This window comes from Schistocerca piceifrons, chromosome 4 (genome assembly GCF_021461385.2).
Source record: "Schistocerca piceifrons isolate TAMUIC-IGC-003096 chromosome 4, iqSchPice1.1, whole genome shotgun sequence".
In the NCBI taxonomy this organism is placed as follows: Eukaryota; Metazoa; Arthropoda; class Insecta; order Orthoptera; family Acrididae; genus Schistocerca; species Schistocerca piceifrons.
Genome location: NC_060141.1, coordinates 22869444 through 22893672, shown reverse-complemented (window position 1 = coordinate 22893672; position 24229 = coordinate 22869444). Strand labels below are relative to the sequence as shown.

The 24229-nt window shown below is 44.1% G+C and overlaps 1 protein-coding gene across 1 annotated transcript in view; it reads right to left on the bottom strand.

Annotated features, from left to right (window-relative positions):
- Window positions 1–24229, bottom strand: part of LOC124794934 (putative fatty acyl-CoA reductase CG5065) — a 466122-nt gene that overhangs the window by 146956 nt on the left and 294937 nt on the right. The window contains exons 4-5 of the mRNA XM_047258649.1: window positions 19962–20107; window positions 1577–1686 (exon numbers count right to left, since the gene is read on the bottom strand). Coding sequence (XP_047114605.1) covers window positions 1577–1686; window positions 19962–20107 — 256 coding nt within the window. The remainder of the gene's footprint in view (window positions 1–1576; window positions 1687–19961; window positions 20108–24229) is intronic.

The window sequence follows — 24229 nt, the reverse complement described above, 5'->3', positions numbered from 1 at the left end:
GAAAAGTGCGCGCTTACGGTCTATCCAGTGACATATGCGGTTGGGTAGAAAGTTTTCTAACAGACAGGGAGCAGTATGTCGTCCTGAACGGGGTAACTTCAACAGAAACAAGAGTAACTTCATGTGTGCCCCAGGGCAGCGTAACAGGTCCTCTGCTTTTTACGATTTACATAAACGATCTGGTTGATGGTATTGACAGCAGCCTTAGACTATTTTCCGATGATGTTGTAGTCTACAGGAAAGTAGTATCACACGAAAGTTGTGAAAAAATCAATGAGGATTTGCAGAAAATAAATGCGCGGTGTAATGACTGGCAGTTATCTCTCAATATTAGTAAGTGTAACCTACTGCGTATAAGAAGGCGCAAATCCCAATTAATGTACGAGTACAGAATAAATGCCCAGTCTTTGGAAGCGGTAACCTCCGTCAAGTATCTGGGTGTGGCTATTCGAAATGATCTCGAATGTAATGATCAGATTACACAAATAACGGGTAAGGCGAACTCTAGACTGCGGTTTATTGGAAGAATCCTGAAGCGAAGCAGTCCTTCAACAAATACCTTACAATACGTTAGTTCGTCCAGTCTTAGGGTGTTGTTCGTCTGTATGGGACCCTTACCAGTTGGGTCTGATTCAAGAAATTGAGAAGGTCCAGAAGGTCCAAAGAAGAGTGGCAAGATTCGTGACTGGTACATTTAGCCATCGCGAGATCGTTACAAATCTCATATAAAGTTTGAAGTGGGACACACTTGCAGATAGACGACGCGCTAAACAGAAGCGGCTGCTCACTAAATTCCGAAATCCAATCTTCACCGAGGATGTAGAGCATATATTATTACCACTAACTTTTAAATGGCGTAATGATCATGATTCAAAGATAAGGGAAATAAGAGCTCGTACTGAGTCGTTCAGACAGTCGTTTTTCCCTCGTGCGATCCGCGAGTGGAACAGAGGGGGGGAAATATGACTTTGGCGCGAATTGTGCCCTCAGCGACACACCGCTTGGTGGCTAGCGGAGTATATATGTAGATGTAGATTTCCTGAGGCTGTAACTTTCTTTACCCATCGCCCAACTGTATTCATATCAACTGCAGCATCGCCATACACTGCACACAAACGTTTATTGATGTTCACCACGATTTCTTTTACTGCACACAAGAATTCAGTAACAGCAAGCTGCTTGTAAAGTAAGTCGTATGTAGACGCCATTTTGACGCTGTACTGTGGCTTTGCGATCGGCTAGAACGGTTCGAAACAAACATCAGATGTGAAGCACCAATAAGGACGTTTGTCTATGTATATTAAGAGCTTTTTTTTAAAAAAAAAAAAAAAAAGTGGGGCATTAGTTACTGAACAACCGTCGTACATCTCAAATGTGGTTTCTGTAGTTTCTTTAAGCTTATGAATTTTCTCTTGAAGTCAGTCTTAAAGAAAACAAGTGGCAAGCACACAGAAAGGGTAAGGTGCCGTCCAGTGTTTGGAGCGGGCTCCGTTCAGACAGATTACTCCCTGCATACAAGCTACCACGCTGTGTGCTGTGGTCTTTTATACGTAGGCTACTACGCCCCCGCGCTCACCAATGGAGGGCCTCGCGATGACGACGGGCAGTTCGTGCAGGTGCTGCTCCACCAGCACCTCGGCCAGCCGCTTGGTGAACGTGTACGTGTTGGGATGCGGGTGGATCAGCCTGCAACAGGGCGAGCGCCAGCTCACAAGCGCTGCACCGTGGGCGAGCTGTGCTGCAACTTATTCGCTACAGAAGAATTTCTATTACTCTAATTTATAACGTGTGGTGGACATTTAATAATAATGATAATAATAACAAAAAAAACATAAATGTTCAGCATGTAGCCCTATTTACAAATAATTTTGCGATGTGAATGTAAAATGACTCGAATGTGAATGTAAAATGACTCGAATGTGAATATAAAATGACTCGAATGTGAATGTAAAATGACTCGTTCCACATCATTACGATTTACCGTTCAAACGAAACACTTTCTCTGAATGCCGTTTCAATCTTTACTGTCATTATACCTTCTGTTTGTGGTCATGTGAAACGAGGCTCCGAAAGTGCTAAACTAATTCGATTACTGGCGTTGTTAATGTCTGCTATTACTACTATTGTTAGTATTCACTATTATTATTATTTACGATAATGTAGGAAGGTGAAGAAAGGAATTAAAATTTGTGCTACGGCCAGGACTCGAACCCGGGTCATCTGGCTAATTAGGCATAAATGCTAACCATTACATCAGCGCAGCACTATAGTGAACGATGCTGCACGAACTACTCAAGCCGAATGGCCTCCCCAGCACAAACTTCAATCCATATCACCAGCTTATTTTCCTGCTAAATTGTCACTATTGCCAGGTCTCTCCAGCCATGAAATAGCATTGGACGTAATGGTGCAGGAATTCCCCATTAGGTCCAACGCTGAGGTGTTATTCCAATGCCAGAGAGCCCTTGCAATAGTGACAATGTAGGGGGAAAATAAGCTGTAGATACGGATTGAAGTTTGTGCTGGGAAGGGCATTCGGCTTGAGTTGTTCGTGCAGCATTGTTGACCGTAGTGCTCAACCAGCGCGGTAGCTCAGCATGTTCGGTCAGAGGGTGACTTGCTGTCTGTAACAAAAAAACTGAGTAAAGGAATCAATTTCTTGTGACGTCCTCCCAGATCAAACGCAACGAACAATACCAAAAACGTTAAAAAACAGGGCTGTGGTGGGGGTTGTGGTGCTGTATTGGTCAGCATTTCTGCCTGGTAAGCAAGACGACCTGGGTTCGAGTCCCGGCCGTGCCACAAATTTTAATTCCTTTCCTCAGCTTCCGCCATTAGCGTAGATAAAGATGAGACTTAAATGTCACAGTTGAAATTTAATTATAAGATTGTTATTATTATTATTGTTGGTAATTATAACTAACCTCATAGCAATATCTCAAACACACATAAGCAAACCACAAGTACGCACAGAAAATGCGAATGTTTTGTAACAGTTTTTGGTGTGTTTAGTTGCTGGTTTGATGTAGGGTAGGTCGTGAAAGAATATGCTCAGAGTAAATAAAACAATGAAAAATAACTATAAAAGAGTAAACATAAAACTCTTTTCACTAAATAACCACAAGCACTTTGAATCAGCTGCAGCCTGAATTTACTGGAAATTGCATGCTGCGACGTATTATTTTACACATCAATTGCATCACCATCTTTTCTAAAATATTTACAGAATTCTACAAATACTTACTTTCCTTCTCAAATACACGTGTTTTTTATCCAACAAACACACAGACTTAGAAAATGACATTCTGAAACTACAATATTAAAGTAAGAACAACTCTAGCTAAGCGGCAACGATGCAGTTTACTTCCGACACGTCCATGTTGATGATACGTCGAGCAGTGGCTGAAGGAAATAGAATCATACATCCGTTAATATAACGTTAACAAAATAAATAAACTAATGAGACGTTCTCTACTGATGATCGACTCTCACCGCTGAGAGATAATTTCCTTTTTTTTTATTTATTGCATTTTCGTGCCCACAAAGAAGGGCAGTACGCATAAGTAAGGTAACTTCGGTCTTACAGATATTGATTACAAGTATCTTGAATGGAAATCCACAAAAAGATGATGAAATGTTTGAATTTTATCAAACTGAATCGAGCGATCTTGTTGTGGTGGTGGGTGTTAGCGATAGGGGGTTGGAGCTGGCGTTGCAGTGCTGCTGTTGGTGCTTGTGTTGTAGCTCAACTGAAAATCGATTTCAATGGCGTGATTACCAGCTCCAGCTATACAACCTGGACGAAATGGCGTGGAATCGTGGGACAGAAAAAGGAGGCGGCACATGGGTAGAGTGCTGGGCAGTTTGTGTGGGTTCGAAAAGTGAGTTTGTCAAGTATGTATTTCGAGTGCTGGATTAGTGGAATAGGATTTGTCTCTGCTTATGATTCGGGCGTAAGGGAGGGAAGCAGTGCTGTCCAGGGTGAGATGGGGGTGGGGGCTGGCATTATACAGCGGTATCCAGTCGGGAGAAAGCGAAATGCCGCTAGTTGTGGCACTACTTTTCTATGGTATCAAGGTGAAATACAGGAACGGACTGGCAGTGTATTGTAATTTATTGGAGAGCGTTGACTCGCACAAATGGAAGTATTCTTTGGAGAACTGTGGTAATGGATGAGGAACATAATGAACCGTCTGGGAATAGTTATGTATCAATAGGGCAAATAAGAACTGTTAATGCATGTTTGATGTGGTTATAGGAGTAGGCTATGAGGATAGGCTGCAGGGGTTACGCAGATGTGGAAATTGTTGAATCAGACTTTGGCTCAGGAGGTGATTGACTTCGTAGTGAGGACGTGTGTGAGGGTTTTACGGTCTCGGTTCAGGCGTTTGAAGCACCGGTATTATTGGGATTGTTAGTTAAATTACCCTTCAAAAAGCCGTTTACATAGCATGTACACTGAAGCTCCAAAAATTACTGGTGTAGGCATGCGCATTCATATACAGAGATGTGTAAACATGCAGAATACGGCGCTGCGGTCGGCAACGCCTATATAAGACAACACGTGTCTGGCGCAGTTGTCACATTGGTTAGTGCTTCTACAATAACAGGTTATCAAGATTTAAGAGAGTTTGAACGTGGTGTTGTAATCGGCGTACGAGCGATGGGACACAGCATCTCCGAGGTAGCGATGAAGTGGGGATTTTCCCGTACGACCGTTTCACAAATACTCGATTCGCTGCGGCCGGAAAAAGATCATGCGAGAACGGGACCAACGACGACTGACGAGAGTCGTTCAACGTGACAGAAGTGCAACTTTTGCGCATATTCCTGCTGATTTGAATGCTGGACCATCAGAGGTGTCAGGGTGCGAACGATTCAACGAAATATCATTGATCTACATCTACATCTACATTTATACTCCGCAAGCCACCCAACGGTGTGTGGCGGAGGGCACTTTACGTGCCACTGTCATTACCTCCCTTTCCTGTTCCAGTCGCGTATGGTTCGCGGGAAGAACGACTGTCTGAAAGCCTCCGTGCGCGCTCTAATCTCTCTAATTTTACATTCGTGGTCTCCTCGGGAGGTATAATTAGGGGGAAGCAATATATTCGATACCTCATCCAGAAACGCACCCTCTCGAAACCTGGCGAGCAAGCTACACCGCGATGCAGAGCGCCTCTCTTGCAGAGTCTGCCATTTCAGTTTGTTAAACATCTCCGTAACGCTATCACGGTTACCATATAACCCTGTGACGAAACGCGCCGCTCTTCTTTCGGAGCCGAAAGCCCACTCGTATACCCTTGATGCACGACACAAAGCATTACGGTTCGCCTGGGGCCGTCAACACCGGTATTGGACTGTTGATGACTGGAAACATGTTGCGTGGTCGGACGAGTATCGTTTCAAATTGTATCGAGCGGATGGACGTGTACGGGTATGGAGACAACGTCTTGAATCCGTGGACCTGCATGTCAGCAGTGGACTCTTCAAGCTGGTGGAGGCTCTGTAATGGTGTGGAGCGTGTGCAGTTGGAGTGATATGAGACCTTTGATACGTCTAGAGACGACTCTCACAGGTGACACGTACCTAAGAATCCTGTCTGATCACCTGCATCCATTGTTGTTCATTGTGCATTCAGACGGACTTGGGCAATTCCAGCAGCACAGTGCGACACCCCCCACATGCAGAATTGCTACAGAGTTGGTCCAGGAAAACTCTTCTGAGTCTAAATACTTCCGCTGGCCACCAAACTCCCAAGGCATGAACATTATTGAGCATATCTGGGATGCCTTGCAACGTGCTGTTCAGAAGAGATCTCCACCCTCTCGTAGTCTTACGGATTTATGGACAGCCCTGCAGGATTCATGGTGTCAATTACCTCCAGCAGTACTTCAAACATTAGTCGAGTCCATGCCACGTCGTGTTGCGGCACTTCTGCGTGCTCGTGGGGGTCCTACAAGATATTAGGCAGATGTACTAATTTCTTTGGCTCTTCAGTGTAATAGCGATTATTTCTTTGCTGTTATGGCGATTGTCTTCGTTGGAGTCTCGGACACTATGCCTCCAGCATGTGTATCCTCAACTCTACAATAACAAAATTTTTTGTATGCGTTCGGATGCTTGACGTTGGCTACTTGTGCGTATCGAAAAGCATCGGTAATAAACATCTGCAAATAATAATACATACAACGTCCGCATCCCCATGTTAAGCCACTGGGTCACAGACGACGTAAAAGGTACACAACAGCACGTTCTGCGTCTGTTAACCGAAGGACAAAGAGGGAAAATAGGGTCACTGGCTAGAGGAGAGAAACTGCACGGTCATCAGGTACAATGACTCAGCGAACTGGCGAAGAAAAGTCCGTCAAAGTACTGCGCCGCGCGTCTACAAAAACGATGGCGTGACGGCGCAAGGATCGGGAGAGAAGAGTAGGGAACGGGGCCAGTGCCGCGAACTTCATTTGTAGTCGCTGTCCCCAAGCCGAAGCTTCTAGCAGACGATGTACACATCCACACAATTAGCGTCCTACTGAAAAACCAGATCCTTTGCAATCAAATTCACTGCTCTAGCAGTGATAGGTGTCATTTGAGTATCAATCTATTGTACAAGAATGTCATATCTTTCCTCTCGAGCTGTTACATGTGAGCGAGCAGCGATGTTGTAAGCTGTATTGCAGGGTTAGGTTATCTTCTTTGGTGTGTGCGTAGGCTCAGTAGCAGATAGTGGATAGCTGTGTTGAAGTGAGGAAGCAGTTGTAATGTTACGCTTGAAATGTAAAGTCTCAATTTATCGATAACTTTAATTAAGCTGATAATGTAATGGTAACTGATGTGAGAAGGCGGAAGTGTAATGGAATCTTTACTTACGTGAAGAGGACTTATAAGGTAATTTCTTTGAAGTCACTCCTTTATTATTGCAGCCTTATTTTTCACCTACCTTTCTCTTACAGTTGTTAATTGATCACGGTTTTTTTCGAAAGTAGAAGAGGAACCTAGTGTGTTCCGAAACTACTTCGATTTGCAACTAACAGAGAACTCATTGCGCCTCACGAGTGTCCCTGTGTAGGTACAGTAATTTGGAGCTGTAGCATAGCTGAGCAGTACTGCAACGCATTATCCAGATTTGCACAGAACAGAGGTAAGGACTAAATATTTTGATGTTTTTTTATTCAATCAGGGCCAACTTACGTCATTCAGAGACAGTTAGATTTTTCTGTGTTGTGTATCAGTTTTAATTCTGGGATCTGGGATCAGTTTTGCAAAACTATGTCAAAGTTCATTATCCAGGCAGTTTATACTGTTCAAAATTCTTGCAGTCACATTATTACTTTACCTGTATTAAAGGCTTGCATTCAATCAGGGCCAACTTATGTCATTCAGAGACAGTTGGATTCTTCTGTGTTGTGTATCAGTTTTAGTTCTGGGATCTGGGATCAGTTTTGCAAAACTATGTCAAAGTTCATTATCCAGGCAGTTTATACTGTTCAAAATTCTTGCAGTCATATTATTTCTTTACCTGTATTAAAGGCTTGCATTCTAATTACGACAGTTTAATTTTCTATTACGATGCATCATTACTTCTGCGCAGCTCTTATTATTCAGCCGGCCGTTGTGGAAGAGCGGTTCTAGGCGCTTCAGTCTGGAACCGCGCGACCGCTACGGTCGCAGGTTCGAATCCTGCATCGGGCATGGATGTGTGTGATGTCTTTAGGTTAGTTAGGTTTAAGGGAACTGATGACCTCAGATGTTAAGTCCCATAGTGCTCAGAGCCATCTTTTCTTATTATTCGAAACAGAGCATAGCAGTCGTATTTTAATTATTTAAAGAGAACTTTCAACATTACCTACGATAAAAGATGAATAATTGCACAGTATAGTTCCTCTCATCAAAACCACCTGTATTACTGTCATAGATGCATTTGCGATGTTTGTTGTTGCACTGTCCGGCATATAGTAACCATAGATATTTCAGTTATTTATCATTTCTCTCCCCCCATGAACCATAGACCTTGCCGTTGGTGGGGAGGCTTGCGTGCCTCAGCGATACAGATGGCCGTACCGTAGGTGCAACCACAACGGAGGGGTATCTGTTGAGAGGCCAGACAAACGTGTGGTTCCTGAAGAGGGGCAGCAGTCTTTTCAGTAGTTGCAGGGGCAACAGTCTGGATGATTGACTGATCTGGCCTTGCAACACTAACCAAAACAGCCTTGCCGTGCTGGTTCTGCGAACGACTGAAAGCAAGGGGAAACTACAGCCGCAATTTTTCCCGAGGGCACGTAGCTTTACTGTATGGTTAAATGATGATGGCGTCCTCTTGGGTAAAATATTCCGGAGGTAAAATAGTCCCCCATTCGCATCTCCGGGCGGGGACTACTCAAGAGGACGTCGTTATCAGGAGAAAGAAAACTGGCATTCTACGGATCGGAGCGTGGAATGTCAGATCCCTTAATCGGGCAGGTAGGTTACAAAATTTAAAAAGGGAAATGGATAGGTTGAAGTTAGATATAGTGGGAATTAGTGAAGTTCGGTGGCAGGAGGAACAAGACTTTTGATCAGGTGAATACAGGGTTATAAATACAATATCGAATAGGGGTAACGCAGGAGTAGGTTTAATAATGAATAAAAAAATAGGAGTGCGGGTAAGCTACTACCAACAGCATAGTGAACGCATTATTGTGGCCAAGATAGACACGAAGCCCATGCCTACTACAGTAATACAAGTCTATATGCCAACTAGCTTTGCAGATGATGAAGAAATTGATGAAATGTATGATGAGATAAAAGAAATTATTCAGGTAGTGAAGGGAGACGAAAATTTAATGTCATGGGTGACTGGAATTCGAGAGTAGGAAAAGGGAGAGAAGGAAACATAGTGGGTTAATATGGATTGGGGGAGAGAAATGAAAGAGGAAGCCGTCTGGTAGAATTTTGCACAGAGCATAACTTAATCATAGCTAACACTTGGTTCAAGAATCATAAAAGAAGGTTTTATACATGGAAGAAGCCTGGAGATACTAGAATGTATCAGACAGATTATATAATGGTAAGACAGAGATTTAGGAACCAGGTTTTAAATTGTAAGACATTTCCAAGGGCAGATGTGGACTCTGGCCACAATCTACTGGTTATGAATTGTAGATTAAAACTGAAGAAACTGCAAAAAGGTGGGAATTTAAGGAAATGGGACCTGGATAAACTGACTAAACCTGAGGTTGTACAAAGTTGCAGGGAGAGTATAAGGGAACAATTGACAGGAATGGGGGGAAGAAATACAGTAGAAAAAGAATGGGTAGATCTGAGGGATGAAGTAGTGAAGGCAGCAGAGGATCAAGTAGATAAAAAGATGAGGGCTAGTAGAAATCCTTGGGTAACAGAAGAAATATTTAATTTAATTGATGAAAGGAGAAAATATAAAAACGCAGTAAGAGAAGCAGGCAAAAGGGAATACAAACGTCTCAAAAATGAGATCGACAGGAAGTGCAAAATGGCTAAGCAGGGATGGCTAGAGGACAAATGTAAGGATGTAGACGCTTATCTCACAAGGGGTAAGATAGATACTGCCTACAGGAAAATTAAAGAGACCTTTGGAGCAAAGATAGCCACTTGTATGAATGTCAAGATCTCAGATGGAAACCCAGTTGTAAGCAAAGAAGGGAAAGCAGGAAGGTGGAAGGATTATATAGAGGGTCTATACAAGGGCGATGTACTTGAGGACAATATTATGGAAACTGAAGAGGATGTAGATGAAGATGAAATGGGAGATACGATACTGCGTGAAGAGTTTGACAGAGTACTGAAAGACCTGAGTCGAAACAAGGCCCCGGGATTAGACAACATTCCATTGGAACTACTGACGGCCTTGGGAGAGCCAGTCCTGACAAAACCCTACCATCTGGTGAGCAAGATGTATGAGACAGGCGAAATACCCTCAGACTTCAAGTAGAATATAATAATTCCAATCCCAAAGAAAGCAGGTGTTGACAAATGTGAAAATTACCGAACTATCACTTTAATAAGTCACAGCTGCAAAATACTAACGCGAATTCTTTACAGACGAATGGAAAAACTAGTAGAAGCCGACCTCGCGCGAAGATCAGTTTGGATTCCGTAGAAATGTTGGAACACGTGAGGCAATATTGACCCTACGACTTATCTTAGAAAATAGATTAAGGAAAGACAAACCTACATTTCTAGCATTTGTAGACTCAGAGAAAGCTTTTGAAAATGTTTACTGGAATACTCTCTTTCAAATTCTAAAGGTGGCAGGGGTAAAATACAGGGAGCGAAAGCCTATTTACAATTTGTACAGAAACCAGATGGCATTTATAAGAGTCGAGAGACACGAAAGGGAAGCAGTGGTTGGGAAGGGAGTGAGACAGGGTTGTAGCCTCTCCCCAATGTTATTCAATCTGTATATTGAGCAAGCACTTAAGGAAACAAAAGAAAAATTCGGAGTAGGTACTAAAGTCCATGGTGAAGAAATAAAAACTTTGAGGTTCGCCGATGACATTGTAATTCTGTCAGAGACAGCAAAGGACTTGGAAGAGCAGTTGAATGGAATGGATAGTGTCTTGAAAGGAGGATATAAGATGAACATCAACAAAAACAAAACGAGGATAATGGAATGTAGTTGAATTAAGTCGGGTGATGCTGAGGGAATTAGATTAGGAAATGAGACACTTATAGTAGTAAAGGAGTTCTGCTATTTGGGGAGAAAAATAACTGATGATGGTCGAAGTAGAGAGGATATAAAATGTAGACTGGCAATGGGAAGGAAAGCGTTTCTGAAGAAGAGAAATTTGTTTACATCGAGCATAGATTTAAGTGTCAGGAAGTCGTTTCTGAAAGTATTTGTATGGAGTGTAGCCATGCATGGAAGTGGAACATGGACGACAAATAGTTTGGACAAGAAGAGAATAGAAGCTTTCGAAATGTGGTGCTACAGAAGAATGGTGAAGATTAGATGGATAGATCACATAACTAATGAGGAGGTATTGAATAGAATTGGGGAGAAGAGGAGTTTGTGGCACAACTTGACAAGAAGAAGGGACCGGTTGGTAGGACATGTTCTGAGGCTTCAAGGGATCATAAATTTAGAATTGGAGGGCAGTGTGGAGGGTAAAAATCGTAGAGGGAGACCAAGAGATGAATACACTAAGCAAATTCAGAAGGATGTAGGTTGCAGTAGGTACTGGGAGATGAAGAAGCTTGCACAGGATAGAGTAGCATGAAGAGCTGCATCAAACCAGTCTCAGGACTAAAGACAACAACAACATCATTTCTCTGACGTAACTGATCACCCCGTGCCCCAGTAGGCTGGTACAGGGGCAGAAGGCGGAATCCCCATTGAAAATATTTAGGGGGGAACTTGCCATTCCGGCATATGCCTGACAACCAAGGGAAGCCTCGCAATAACCTTTCTCATTAGTGGGGGATAGGACGATTTTAATTAACTTCTGGGTCGATGTTACCTGTCGCTACAGAGAACAATTAAAATCTGATGTTACATATTACACTCAAACACTCCTATATTTATTTACATTAGTGCAGTGTCTGTATTTGATAGTGTTCCTATAGTTCGATGCAATGGTCCTTCAGATATGCATGCATGACCGAAGGGACAGACACTGCACAAAATCGACAGCCGTATTCGCAATTTACGAATGCATTTCGTGCTTTAATACGGCTATCGGTTTTCGGCAGTGTCTGTTCCTTCGGGCATGCATACAACGAATTATAGAAACACTGTTAAATACAGACACTGCAGTAATGTATTTCAAGCCACAGCCAAGGCAATTCTGTGCGGCTGGTCCCGGCGGAGGTTCGAGACCTCCCTCGGACATGGGTGTGTGTGTTTGTCCTTAGGATAATTTAGGTTAAGTGGTGTGTAAGCTTAGGGACTGATGACCTTAGCAGTTAAGTCCCATAAGACTTCACACACATTTGGACATGTTTCCAAGGCAATCTCACGAGAAAAATAAATAAGTCTCTCCCTGTGTGGGAATCACATCACTGTACGAGGGTTGAGGGAAGGAAACGCTGGCACATATGGAGATTGGGGTCAGTCCTGGACACATGCCCGGATAGGCAAAGTTTTTATGGTGACCGCCGGCGACAAGCAGGAAATCCGTGTTCGAAACGCGGTCAAGCACAATTTTTCATTTGTTTCCAGCAAATTGTTTGGCTGACGTGGTACCGTTTCCGCAAATTGCGAATACATTTCATGACTTTTATATGTCTCGATCGCGGTACCTATTTTCTTAAAATGCCTTAAGCGTTTAGCAATCGCCATTTTCAAAGGCTACAAAAACACATACACTTGTGATGGTAATACCACAATACGTACATTTACACACTGAAACAGAGAACTCACCGTAAATACATAATTTAATTCGTGCGTAATAAGCCAAATGGATATATCCAATACGGATATAAAGTATCTAGTCAACGAGTTTGTTTGCATGGCCATCCTCCGCAGCAAGTGCAGATATATTTGTCTTATAGAGCAAGACAAGACCTTTTTATATTTATGAAACAGATATAGACAAAAGTAGATTACAAATTCAAATGGTTCAAATGGCTCTGAGCACTATGGGACTTAACATCTGAGGTCATCAGTCGTCTAGAACCTAGAACTACTTAAACCTAACTAACCTAAGGACAGCACACAACACCCAGCCATCACGAGGCAGAGAAAATCCCTGACCCCGCCGGGAATCGAACCCGGGCGTGGGAAGCGAGAACGCTACCGAACGACAACTGCAAGGAACATAAAAACGCATTCAGATTAAGTAATTATAAGAAATCAGCAATTGCGAATCGTATACACGAAATAGGCCGCTCCCTCAGGGAACAGAGGTAGACTTGGTAATCTTATGCTTAGAAGTGAAAGGGAAAGAAGTCGACTTGCTAGAATAATTGGAGATAGTCATTCATGAAAATGAACTAGCAATACTCTGAATGCAGAAGTGAAAGACATCGAAATGGGATTTCTTGGCTTTGTAGAATCATTTTTGTGGGAGACACATGAGTATTAATTTGTAATATCTCTATAAGGAATAATTAGAGGCCGACGATCATAGGCTTAGGAAACGAGGAAAAGTAGGCGTCCACTAGAGCAGTGTTACGGTTGACGCAATATCTGCAGTCGTACGGTAATACCGCGGACATGTCAGTTGACAACAACCCGCGCAGCTCAACAGAAGTGCCAACTTGATACTCGCGGAGCCCACGGCAGGGCAGTGGGACGCGGCGGGAACAGCCTGCGGTGTGACTTAGGACTGCCACCGACAGACGTCTACGAATTTTCTGTAAGACGAGGACCCACAGTCCAATGCGTCTCTATTCTGTTTTATCTTACGTGCGCAGCAATTAATATTGTTGGTAGATTTCCTTAGTGTAGTTTCATAAGAAATGTTTAACTACCTGGTCATGAGAGCACGGTATCTCGAATCGCGTTGTTGAGATGGGTGTAGAACAAATACCGGTTGAATTACTACTGTAAAATTTGATATGCAGGAGAGTTTTTACGTACGTAATTTATTCCCTATTTTTTTCGTTTCGACTACGAGAGCGGATAGTTTAAGATCTGGCCTATTGCAGAGACACGGTTCTATCCAGTCATTATGCCAAGAGGTTAATAGTGGAGCAGCAATAGTCCAAATGTGCCTGCTGTCTCAACTGTTTACTAATTCGTGTACTGATATGAGCATTTATTTCAGCTAAATTCATTTCAGGCCGACAAAAACGCCTGTGAAATCACTTACGCTGATAAATAAAGCCGTGTAAAATCAGAAAAAAGAGCGTTTTAGGATCAGTGTCTCCATCGTACGCAGACTGCAGTAGAAAAGTTACAGTGCTGATGAAGAGCGACGATAATTGATATGGTCAGTCGATGCACTGGCGCCCCTTGTAATCTTCCAAGTTTGTGCACAGCTGAATGAGCAGGTGCTACTCACACACTGGTCTGAAGTGCTAAACTGCGCAACGGTTTCGACGGACGTCCTCCCAGTGTCCCGCCTAGTTGATTCTCTGCGAAAAACCACGCGGCACACTTCCCAGCAACGTGCCGAAGCGTCATGCGCTGATCTGCGCCTGCGTACGGCGGTTCTCGATTCCGAAGCAAGGCCGCAGACATACCCCGCTTTATACGTGAACACCCTCCATGTGGCGCATGTTGCTTGTTCGATGACGTGACTTTATCTATTATACAGTATGAACATTAGATCCTAGCTAAGTACCTCGCGTTTATTGGTGGGCCTTCCGCGTGACACTGGTTAATTACGCCAAGAGAGACAACGGTTGATGTTCTGTACACTATTTACAGTTTCCCAGGTTCGACACTGTACAGGGTGTTACAAAAAGGTACGGCCAAACTTTCAGCAAACATTCCTCACACGCAAAGAAAGAAAATATGTCACGTGGACATATGTGCGGAAACGCTTACTTTCCATGTTAGAGCTCATTTTATTATTTCTCGTCAAATCACATTAATCATGAAATGGAAACACACAGCAACAGAACGTACCAGCATGACTTCAAACACTTTGTTACAGGAAATGTTCAAAATGTCCTCTCCGTTAGCGAGGATACATGCATCCACCCTTCGTCGCATGGAATCCCGGATGCGCTGATGCAGCCCTGGAGAATGGCGTATTGTATCACAGCCGTCCACAATACGAGCATGAATAGTCTCTACATTTGGTACCGGGGTTGCGTAGACAAGAGCTTTCAAATGCCCCCATAAATGAAAGTCAAGACGGTTGAGGTCAGGAGAGAGTGGAGGCCATGGAATTGGTCCGCCTCTACCAATCTATCGGTCACCGAATCTGTTGTTGAGAAGCGTACGAACACTTCGACTGAAATTTACAGGAGCTCCATCGTGCATGAACCACATGTAGTGTCGTACTTGTAAAGGCACGTGTTCTAGCAGCACAGGTAGAGTATCCCGTATGAAATCATGAGAACGTGCTCCACTGAGCGTAGGTGGAAGAACATGGGGCCCAATCGAGACATCACCAACAGTGCCCGCCCAAACGTTCACAGAAAATCTGTGTTGATGACGTGATTGCACAATTGCGTGCGGATTCTCGTCAGCCCACACATTTTGATTGTGAAAATTTACAATTTGATCACGTTGGAATGAAGCCTCATCCGTAAAGAGAACATTTGCACTGAAATCAGGATTGACACATTGTTGGATGAACCATTCGCAGAAGTGTACCCGTGGGGGCCAATCAGCTGCTGATAGTGCCTGCACACGCTGTACATGGTACGGAAACAACTGGTTCTCCCGTAGCACTCTCCATACAGTGACGTGGTCAACGTTAGCTTGTACAGCAGCAACTTCTCTGAGGGTGACATTAGGGTTATCGTCACCTGCACGAAGAATTGCCTCGTCCATTGCAGGTGTCCTCGTCGTTCTACGTCTTCCCAGTCGCGAGTCATAGGCTGGAATGTTCCGTGCTCCCTAAGACGCCGATCAACTGCTTCGAACGTCTTCCTGTCGGGACACCTTCGTTCTGGAAATCTGTCTCGATACAAACGTACCGCGCCACGACTATTGCCCCGTGCTAATCCATACATCAAATGGGCCTCTGCCAACTCCGCATTTGTAAACATTGCACTGACTGCAAAACCACGTTCGTGATGAACACTAACCTGTTGATGCTACGTACTGATGTGCTTGATGCTAGTACTGTAGAGCAATGAGTCGCATGTCAGCACAAGCACCGAAGTCAACATTACCTTCCTTCAATTGGGCCAACTGGCGGTGAATCGAGGAAGTACAGTACATACTGACGAAACTAAAATGAGCTCTGACATGGAAAGTAAGCATTTCCGGACACATGTCCACATAACATCTTTTCTTTATTTGTGTGTGAGAGTTTGGCCGTACCTTTTTGTAACACCCTGTATAACTACTCACATCTGGCGTATAACTTTCCTGGGTATAGTTAAGAAAAAGAGAACCGCTGTTGCACCGTTCTTTTTATTCTAGTACTGTCTTTTGAAAGAAGGTTCCTGAAATGTGATCTGATATTTTCCCAGAGGAATGTTTAATATTCAGACATGTGACGGGAGCAACCATTCGAAGCACAAAGCTCTAGAAAACAAGTGCATACCTGGAGAGCTGTGGGCACTTGTTCATCTTCGCTACTGTGAAACACGTCTTCCTACTGATCAAGTGCTCATAGCTCTTAAGGTATGCACTTTAGAGCCCATGTTTCCTACGTTTTTGCTTCGAATGATCGCTCCTATCATATCCCTGAGTACTGGCCGTTTCCCCGGGGACACTCTGAACACGCCGGGTCTCAACCCCACCACCACTCCGCTCCTGTCATTATTCGTGCAGCCTCCTTGGCTGGTGCTGGCGACACCGGGGAAGGCGATGCCTGGCTTTGAACTGTGGTCTCCGGTGTCCGTGATATCGCCATGTGGTGCAGACCTCACTATACGGAACGCTTTGCTTTTTCTCGGCTCAGTACATGGTTCCATGCCTGATGTAGGCTACTAAATTTAACGAGTCCTGGTCCCTACTTCAACGATCTCTTTAATTACGCAGTCCCAGAACGGGTAGAATTGCCTAAATATCTTGGTTTTGTTGTAATCTGTAGTATGGCCAGCTCTTACATCATGGTCGGGTTCCGCTGATTTGGTTGTCTGGTTTCAATCAGTGTTGCATCTATATTCACGGCACCTCTATCCTTTACTGAGCCCATTAATATCAAGGCCGTATAGGATGAACGAAACACACATTGGATGATTGTGTCGTTCCAACATTCTGCTGACTTTTCTGGAGGTATTTAGGACAAAGGAGATACACGCCAGCGATTTCCGCTTTTTCTTCCTGCTGTTGTCTAGATACAACACACGCATTATCTGCTTGCTGCTATATCCATTCCTCCAGTATGTCTCCAGGTACTTCATCTCAGTTTCAAGGCTGTCTTGGTCGCAGATGACTCGCGTCCTGTGAACAGATGTGCATAAAACGCCTTCTCGCTAAGAGTTGTGGCGACTCCTGGAGGCGTGGAGAGCTTACGACCTGATCCGATCAGATATCCGAAAATTCTACAAGGTTGCTGACCATACACGAGGATTTCTCCAATTGTTGTCGCCACCGTACTAATGGGGCTGCGGCATTGATCACATGCAATTTACTAACATATTATAACTATTTTGGAGGGTTCTTACATTCGAGAACATTTTATATCATACAGTAGTACATAAAATAAAATCTCTAACGTGTGATCTACAGCTTAGCTATGACACTCTACATTCCTGCCAAAATGCTGCAACATAGCAGCGTGTTCTATCCATGAGATGTTCTATGAGCAGTCCACAAAAACATTACGACTTGTAATGTCCTCTAACGGAATAACATAGACACTCTGTTCAAAAGTATCCGGACACCTGTCAATGCGCATTAATATGCGGTGTGTTCCTTTGTGCCTTTATCACGGTGATCACTGATGGGGACAGTTTGAATGAGGTGTCTCAATATCTGTGGAAGAATGTCGCCCATTCCTCCTCAAGAGCCGAAACCAGAGAAGTTAGTGATGTTGGACACTGGGATCGCCACAGGAATCGACGTTCTTGAAATGGTTCAAATGGCTCTGAGCACTATGGGACTTAACTTCTGAGGTCATCAGTCCCCTAGAACTTAAAACTACTTAAAGCTAACTAACCAAAGGACATCAGACACATCCATGCCCGAGGCAGGATTCGAACCTGCGACCGTAGCAGTCGCGCGATTCCAGACTGAAGCGCCTAGAACCGCATGGCCACCGAGGCCGGCCGACGTTCTTACTCATCCCAAAACTGTTCCGCTGGATTCAGATCTGGACTCGGGGCAGGCCACTTCATTTCAGGAGTGTTATTTTCCACAACACACTGCCTCACAGAAGCTGCTTTGACAGGCTGCACTGTTACGCTGATACAATCATCCTCTTTGTACCGTTCCTCTACTGAACGCAGAACACGAGGATGTAAAATAAGTTCATATCCTTCCGAATTTGAAATTTCCTGAAGCGCTGTAAGGGGACCATACCTTGACTAGAAGAAACACCCCCATACCGTAACATTACCCCCTATGTACTTCAGTGTTGGCACTGCACGCGATAGCAGGTAACGTTCTCGAGGCATTTGCCGAACCGAAACCCTTCCACCGCATCGCCAGAGAGTACAGCGTGATCCGTCACTCCATTCGTTTCCAGTCGTCCAGTGTCCAGTGGCTCCGCCCCTTACACCACCTCCAACGCCCCTCAGCACTGAGTACTCAAGTGCGTGGCTTGTGAGGAGCTGTACTGTACGACAGTCCCACGTAATAAATATGACACACAACACAGGAATGTTGTTGTTGTTGTTGTTGTCTGCAGTCCTGAGACTGGTTTGATGCAGCTCTTCATGCTACTCTATCCTGTGCAAGCTTCTTCATCTCCCAGTACCTGCTGCAACCTACATCCTTCTGAATCAGCTTAGTGTATTCATCTCTTGGTCTCCCTCTACGATTTTTACCCTCCACGCTGCCCTCCAATACTAAATTGGTGATCCCATGATGGCTCAGAACATGTCCTACCAACCGATCCCTTCTTCTGGCCAAGTTGTGCCACAAACTTCTCTTCTCCCCAACCCTATTCAATACTTCCTCATTAGTTATGTGATCTACCCATCTAATCTTCAGCATTCTTCTGTAGCACCACATTTCGAAAGCTTCTATTCTCTTCTTGTCCAAAGTATTTATCGTCCATGTTTCACTTCCGTACATGGCTACACTCCATACAAATACTTTAAGAAACGACTTCCTGACACTTAAATCTATACTCGATGTTAACAAATTTCTCTTCTTCAGAAACGCTTTCCTTGCCATTGCCAGTCTACATTTTATATCCTCTCTACTTCGACCATCATCAGTTACTTTGCTCCCCAAACAGCAAAACTCCTTTACTACTTTAAGTGTCTCATTTCCTAATCTAATTCCCTCAGGATCACCCGACTTAATTCGACTACATTCCATTATTCTCGTTTTGTCTTTGTTGATGTTCGTCTTATATCCTCCTTTCAAGACACTATCCATTCCGTTCAACTGCTCTTCCAAGTCCTTTGCTGTCTCTGACAGAATTACAATGTTATCGGCGGACCTCAAAGTTTTTATTTCTTCTCAATGGATTTTAATACCTACTCTGAATTTTTCTTTTGTTTCCTTCACTGCTTGCTCAATGTACAGATTGAATAACATCGGGGACAGACTACAACCCTGTCTCCCTCCCTTCCCAACCACTGCTTACCTTTCAAGCCCCTCGAGTCTTATAACTGCCATCTGCTTTCTGTACAAATTGTAAATAGCCGTTCGCTCTCTGCATTTTAGCCCTGCCACCTTCAGAATTTGAAAGAGAGTATTACAGTCAACATTGTCAAAAGCTTTCTCGAAGTCTACAAATGCTAGAAACGTATGTTTGCCCTTCCTTAATCTATTTTCTAAGATAAGTCGTAGGGTCAGTATTGCCTCACGTGTTCCAATATTTCTACGGAATCCAAACTGATGTTTCACGAGGTCGGCTTCTACTAGTTTTTCCATTCGTCTGTAAAGGAATAAGAGATGAAAAATCTGTATACGAAGGAATACGTACTAAGTCAAGTCCATAGCTACCTAAAACTTAAAATACAAATAAATTTAAGGAAACGTAGGAAATGACAAATCATAAACGGAAAATACACGGAACTTGGTAACAGAACTCAAAGGGCGACAACAGTACACTTTATAAAAAATGTGTATGAAATCTTATGGGACTTGACTGCTAAGGCCATCAGTCCCTAAGCTTACACACTATTTAACCTAAATTATCCTAAGGACAAACACACACATACCCATGCCTGTACACTTTATGTTATGTACCCTTTACACTAGTATAATTGCAGGACATGCGTGCAGGTTAATTTGCGCTCTCGCAGCAACTTACTGGGCCGTAATCGCATCCAACATTGAGTCGTCCATCCAACGAGCGGCGCGGAGTATGTCTCGAGGGTCGTACGGGCAAGGATACATCTTCTCGCCCAGTTCCTCGAGGTCGCAGTAGCAGAAAGCCGTTGACAGGTGCACCAGCACCTGCAAAGCCCCAAAAAGAAAAGAAAAATAAGAAATACTCGTGATACACCACTCGCATAATGCACATGTTGTGTACGATTGTGGTATCACGAAAAATCCAACGAGCCGCGCCAGCAGCAGCCACAGGGGGCAAAATATTCTGAAGATGGCTTGCAGATAAGCCGAAACTGGTTAATAAAGAAATATTATTGCGATCTCGACTGTTCATTTTAACTTAAATATAGCATCGAGCCGCTGCTCTCCGAACACTATGTTGTCAAAGTTTATGTACTTACTTTTTTTCCTCCACAAATAGAACCATTTTCTAATACATTTAATTTAATATTAATAAAATAAATTTAAAGAAACTGAAAAGCATAACATTAAAACATAAACTTAAAATAAATGTAAAGAAACAGAAAAACATAAAAATGAGGTTTAAACCAAAAATAGACGAACGAAAAACAATAAAAAGCGTGTTTACAAAGCAGGAACGACGAAAAAGGTGAAAACGAACGGAAAGGTACTGGGCAGTTCGTAAACAAAAAAAAAATCCTACTGAGAAAGATTCCCAGAAAATGAGTGACTGATGTGCTCCAATGAGGCCGTAAAAACAGAATAACCATAATGTGTAACTTACACGACATTTTTTCATGCAATAGCAACAATATATGCATTGAAGGAATAGTGTGCTAAATGATCAGAGAATTATCCAGATTACGACGCCACCAATCGTCAAATGTGGATTTGTTCTTTTGTTGTCAGTCCTGAGACTGGTTTGATGCAGCTCACCATGCTACTTTATCCTGTGCAAGCTTTTTCATCTCCCAGTACCTACTGCAACCTACATCCCTTTGAATCTGCTTAGTGTATTCATCTCTTGGTCTCCCTCTACGATTTTTACCCTCCACGCTGCCCTCCAATATTAAATTGGTGATCCCTTGATGCCTCAGAATATGTCCTACCAACCGATCCCTTCTTCTAGTCAAGTTGTGCCACAAACTCCTCTTCTCCCCAATTCTATTCAATACCTCCTCATTAGTCATGTGATCTATCCATCTAATCTTCAGCATTCTTCTGTAGCACCACATTTCGAAAGCTACTATTCTCTTCTTGTCCAAACTATTTGTCGTCCATGTTTCACTTCCATGCATGGCTACACTCCATACAAATACTTTCAGAAACGACTTCCTGACACTTAAATCTATACTCGATGTTAACAAATTTCTCTTCTTCAGATACGCTTTCCTTGCCATTGCCAGTCTACATTTTATATCCTCTCTACTTCGACAATCATCAGTTACTTTGCTCCCCAAATAGCAAACCTCTTTACTACTTTAAGTGTCTCATTTCCTAATCTAATTCCCTCAGCATCACCCGACTTAATTCGACTACATTCCATTATCCTCGTTTTGTTTTTGTTGATGTTCATCTTATATCCTCCTTTCAAGACACTATCCATTCCGTTCAACTGCTCTTCCAAGTCCTTTGCTGTCTCTGACAGAATTACAATGTCATCGGTAAACCTCAACGTTTTTATTTCTTCTCCATGGACTTTAGTACCTACTCCGAATTCTTCTTTTGTTTCCTTCACTGCTTGCTCAATATACACTCCTGGAAATGGAAAAAAGAACACATTGACACCGGTGTGTCAGACCCACCATACTTGCTCCGGACACTGCGAGAGGGCTGTACAAGCAATGATCACACGCACGGCACAGCGGACACACCAGGAACCGCGGTGTTGGCCGTCGAATGGCGCTAGCTGCGCAGCATTTGTGCACCGCCGCCGTCAGTGTCAGCCAGTTTGCCGTGGCATACGGAGCTCCATCGCAGTCTTTAACACTGGTAGCATGCCGCGACAGCGTGGACGTGAACCGTATGTGCAGTTGACGGACTTTGAGCGAGGGTGTATAGTGGGCATGCGGGAGGCCGGGTGGACGTACCGCCGAATTGCTCAACACGTGGGGCGTGAGGTCTCCACAGTACATCGATGTTGTCGCCAGTGGTCGGCGGAAGGTGCACGTGCCCGTCGACCTGGGACCGGACCGCAGCGACGCACGGATGCACGCCAAGACCGTAGGATCCTACGCAGTGCCGTAGGGGACCGCACCGCCACTTCCCAGCAAATTAGGGACACTGTTGCTCCTGGGGTGTCGGCGAGGACCATTCGCAACCGTCTCCATGAAGCTGGACTACGGTCCCGCACACCGTTAGGCCGTCTTCCGCTCACGCCCCAACATCGTGCAGCCCGCCTCCAGTGGTGTCGCGACAGGCGTGAATGGAGGGACGAATGGAGACGTGTCGTCTACAGCGATGAGAGTCGCTTCTGCCTTGGTGCCAATGATGGTCGTATGCGTGTTTGGCGCCGTGCAGGTGAGCGCCACAATCAGGACTGCATACGACCGAGGCATAAAGGGCCAACACCCGGCATCATGGTGTGGGGAGCGATCTCCTACACTGGCCGTACACCACTGGAGATCGTCGAGGGGACACTGAATAGTGCACGGTACATCCAAACCGTCATCGATCCCATCGTTCTACCATTCCTAGACCGGCAAGGGAACTTGCTGTTCCAACAGGACAATGCACGTCCGCATGTATCCCGTGCCACCTAACGTGCTCTAGAAGGTGTAAGTCAACTACCCTGGCCAGCAAGATCTCCGGATCTGTCCCCCATTGAGCATGTTTGGGACTGGATGAAGCGTCGTCTCACGCGGTCTGCACGTCCAGCACGAACGCTGGTCCAATTGAGGCGCCAGGTGGAAATGGCATGGCAAGCCGTTCCACAGGACTACATCCAGCATCTCTACGATCGTCTCCATGGGAGAATAGCAGCCTGCATTGCTGCGAAAGGTGGATATATACTGTACTAGTGCCGGCATTGTGCATGCTCTGTTGCCTGTGTCTATGTGCCTGTGGTTCTGTCAGTGTGATCATGTGATGTATCTGACCCCAGGAATGTGTCAATAAAGTTTCCCCTTCCTGGGACAATGAATTCACGGTGTTCTTATTTCAATTTCCAGGAGTGTACATATTGAATAATATCGGGGAGAGGCTACAACCCTGTCTCACTCCCTTCCCAACCACTGCTTCCCTTTCGTGTCCCTCGACTCTTATAACTGCCATCTGGTTTCTGTACAAATTGTAAATAGCTTTTCGCTCTCTGTATTTTACCCCTCCCACCTTCAGAATTTGAAAGAGTATTCCTGTCAACATTGTCAAAAGCTTTCTCGAAGTCTACAAATGCTAGAAACGTATGTTTGCCCTTCCTTAATCTAGCTTCTAAGATAAGTCGTAGGGTCAGTATTGCCTCACGTGTTCCAACATTTCTACAGAATCCAAACTGATCTTCCCTGAGGTCGGCTTCTACCAGTTTTTCCATTCGTCTGTAAAGAATTCGCGTTAGTATTTTGCAGCTGTGGCTTATTAAACTGATTGTTCGGTTATTTTGACATCTGTCAACACCTGCTTTCTTTGGGATTGGAATTATTATATTCTTCTTGAAGTCTGAGGGATTTATATAATTTAAATACACAACTCGGTTCGGATAGGCATGATCCCATTACCAAGTTCTATAAATAAAGAAAACTGAATAATTATTTCAAGTACTGTAATGAATACACGTGTTTTTTATGTAGTATTACGTACCTTAATAGTATTACGCTATTAGATATAATCAGAAGTATGCAATCAGCAAAAATGAGGAAACAAGTGAAGCACTGAGAAGGCTTGATATGATGCTGTGTACACACCATTGGCGGGTATATGGATTAGAGTTGGAATTCTCTGAGACAGGCGGAACAGACTCCAAGAGTGCGTCAGGTCTGGTAGGGTATAAAAGGGGCGTGCGCAGCATCAGATATCGAGTGATTACTGCAAAGGACGCGGAGACGCTGCGTATTCGTCAAAGACCGAGCGAGGTGGCGCAGTGGTTAGCACACAGGAAGCATTTGGGAGGGTGACGGTTCAAACCCACGTCCGGCCATCCTGTTCTAGGTTTTCCGTGATTTCGCTAAATCGCTTCAGGCCAATGCCCGGATGATTTCTTTGGAAGGACACTGCCGACTTCCTTCCCCGTCCTCCTCTCCCCCGAGATAAACTAACCAATCAATTCGTGTGAGACAGCGTTCCCAGTGCCTG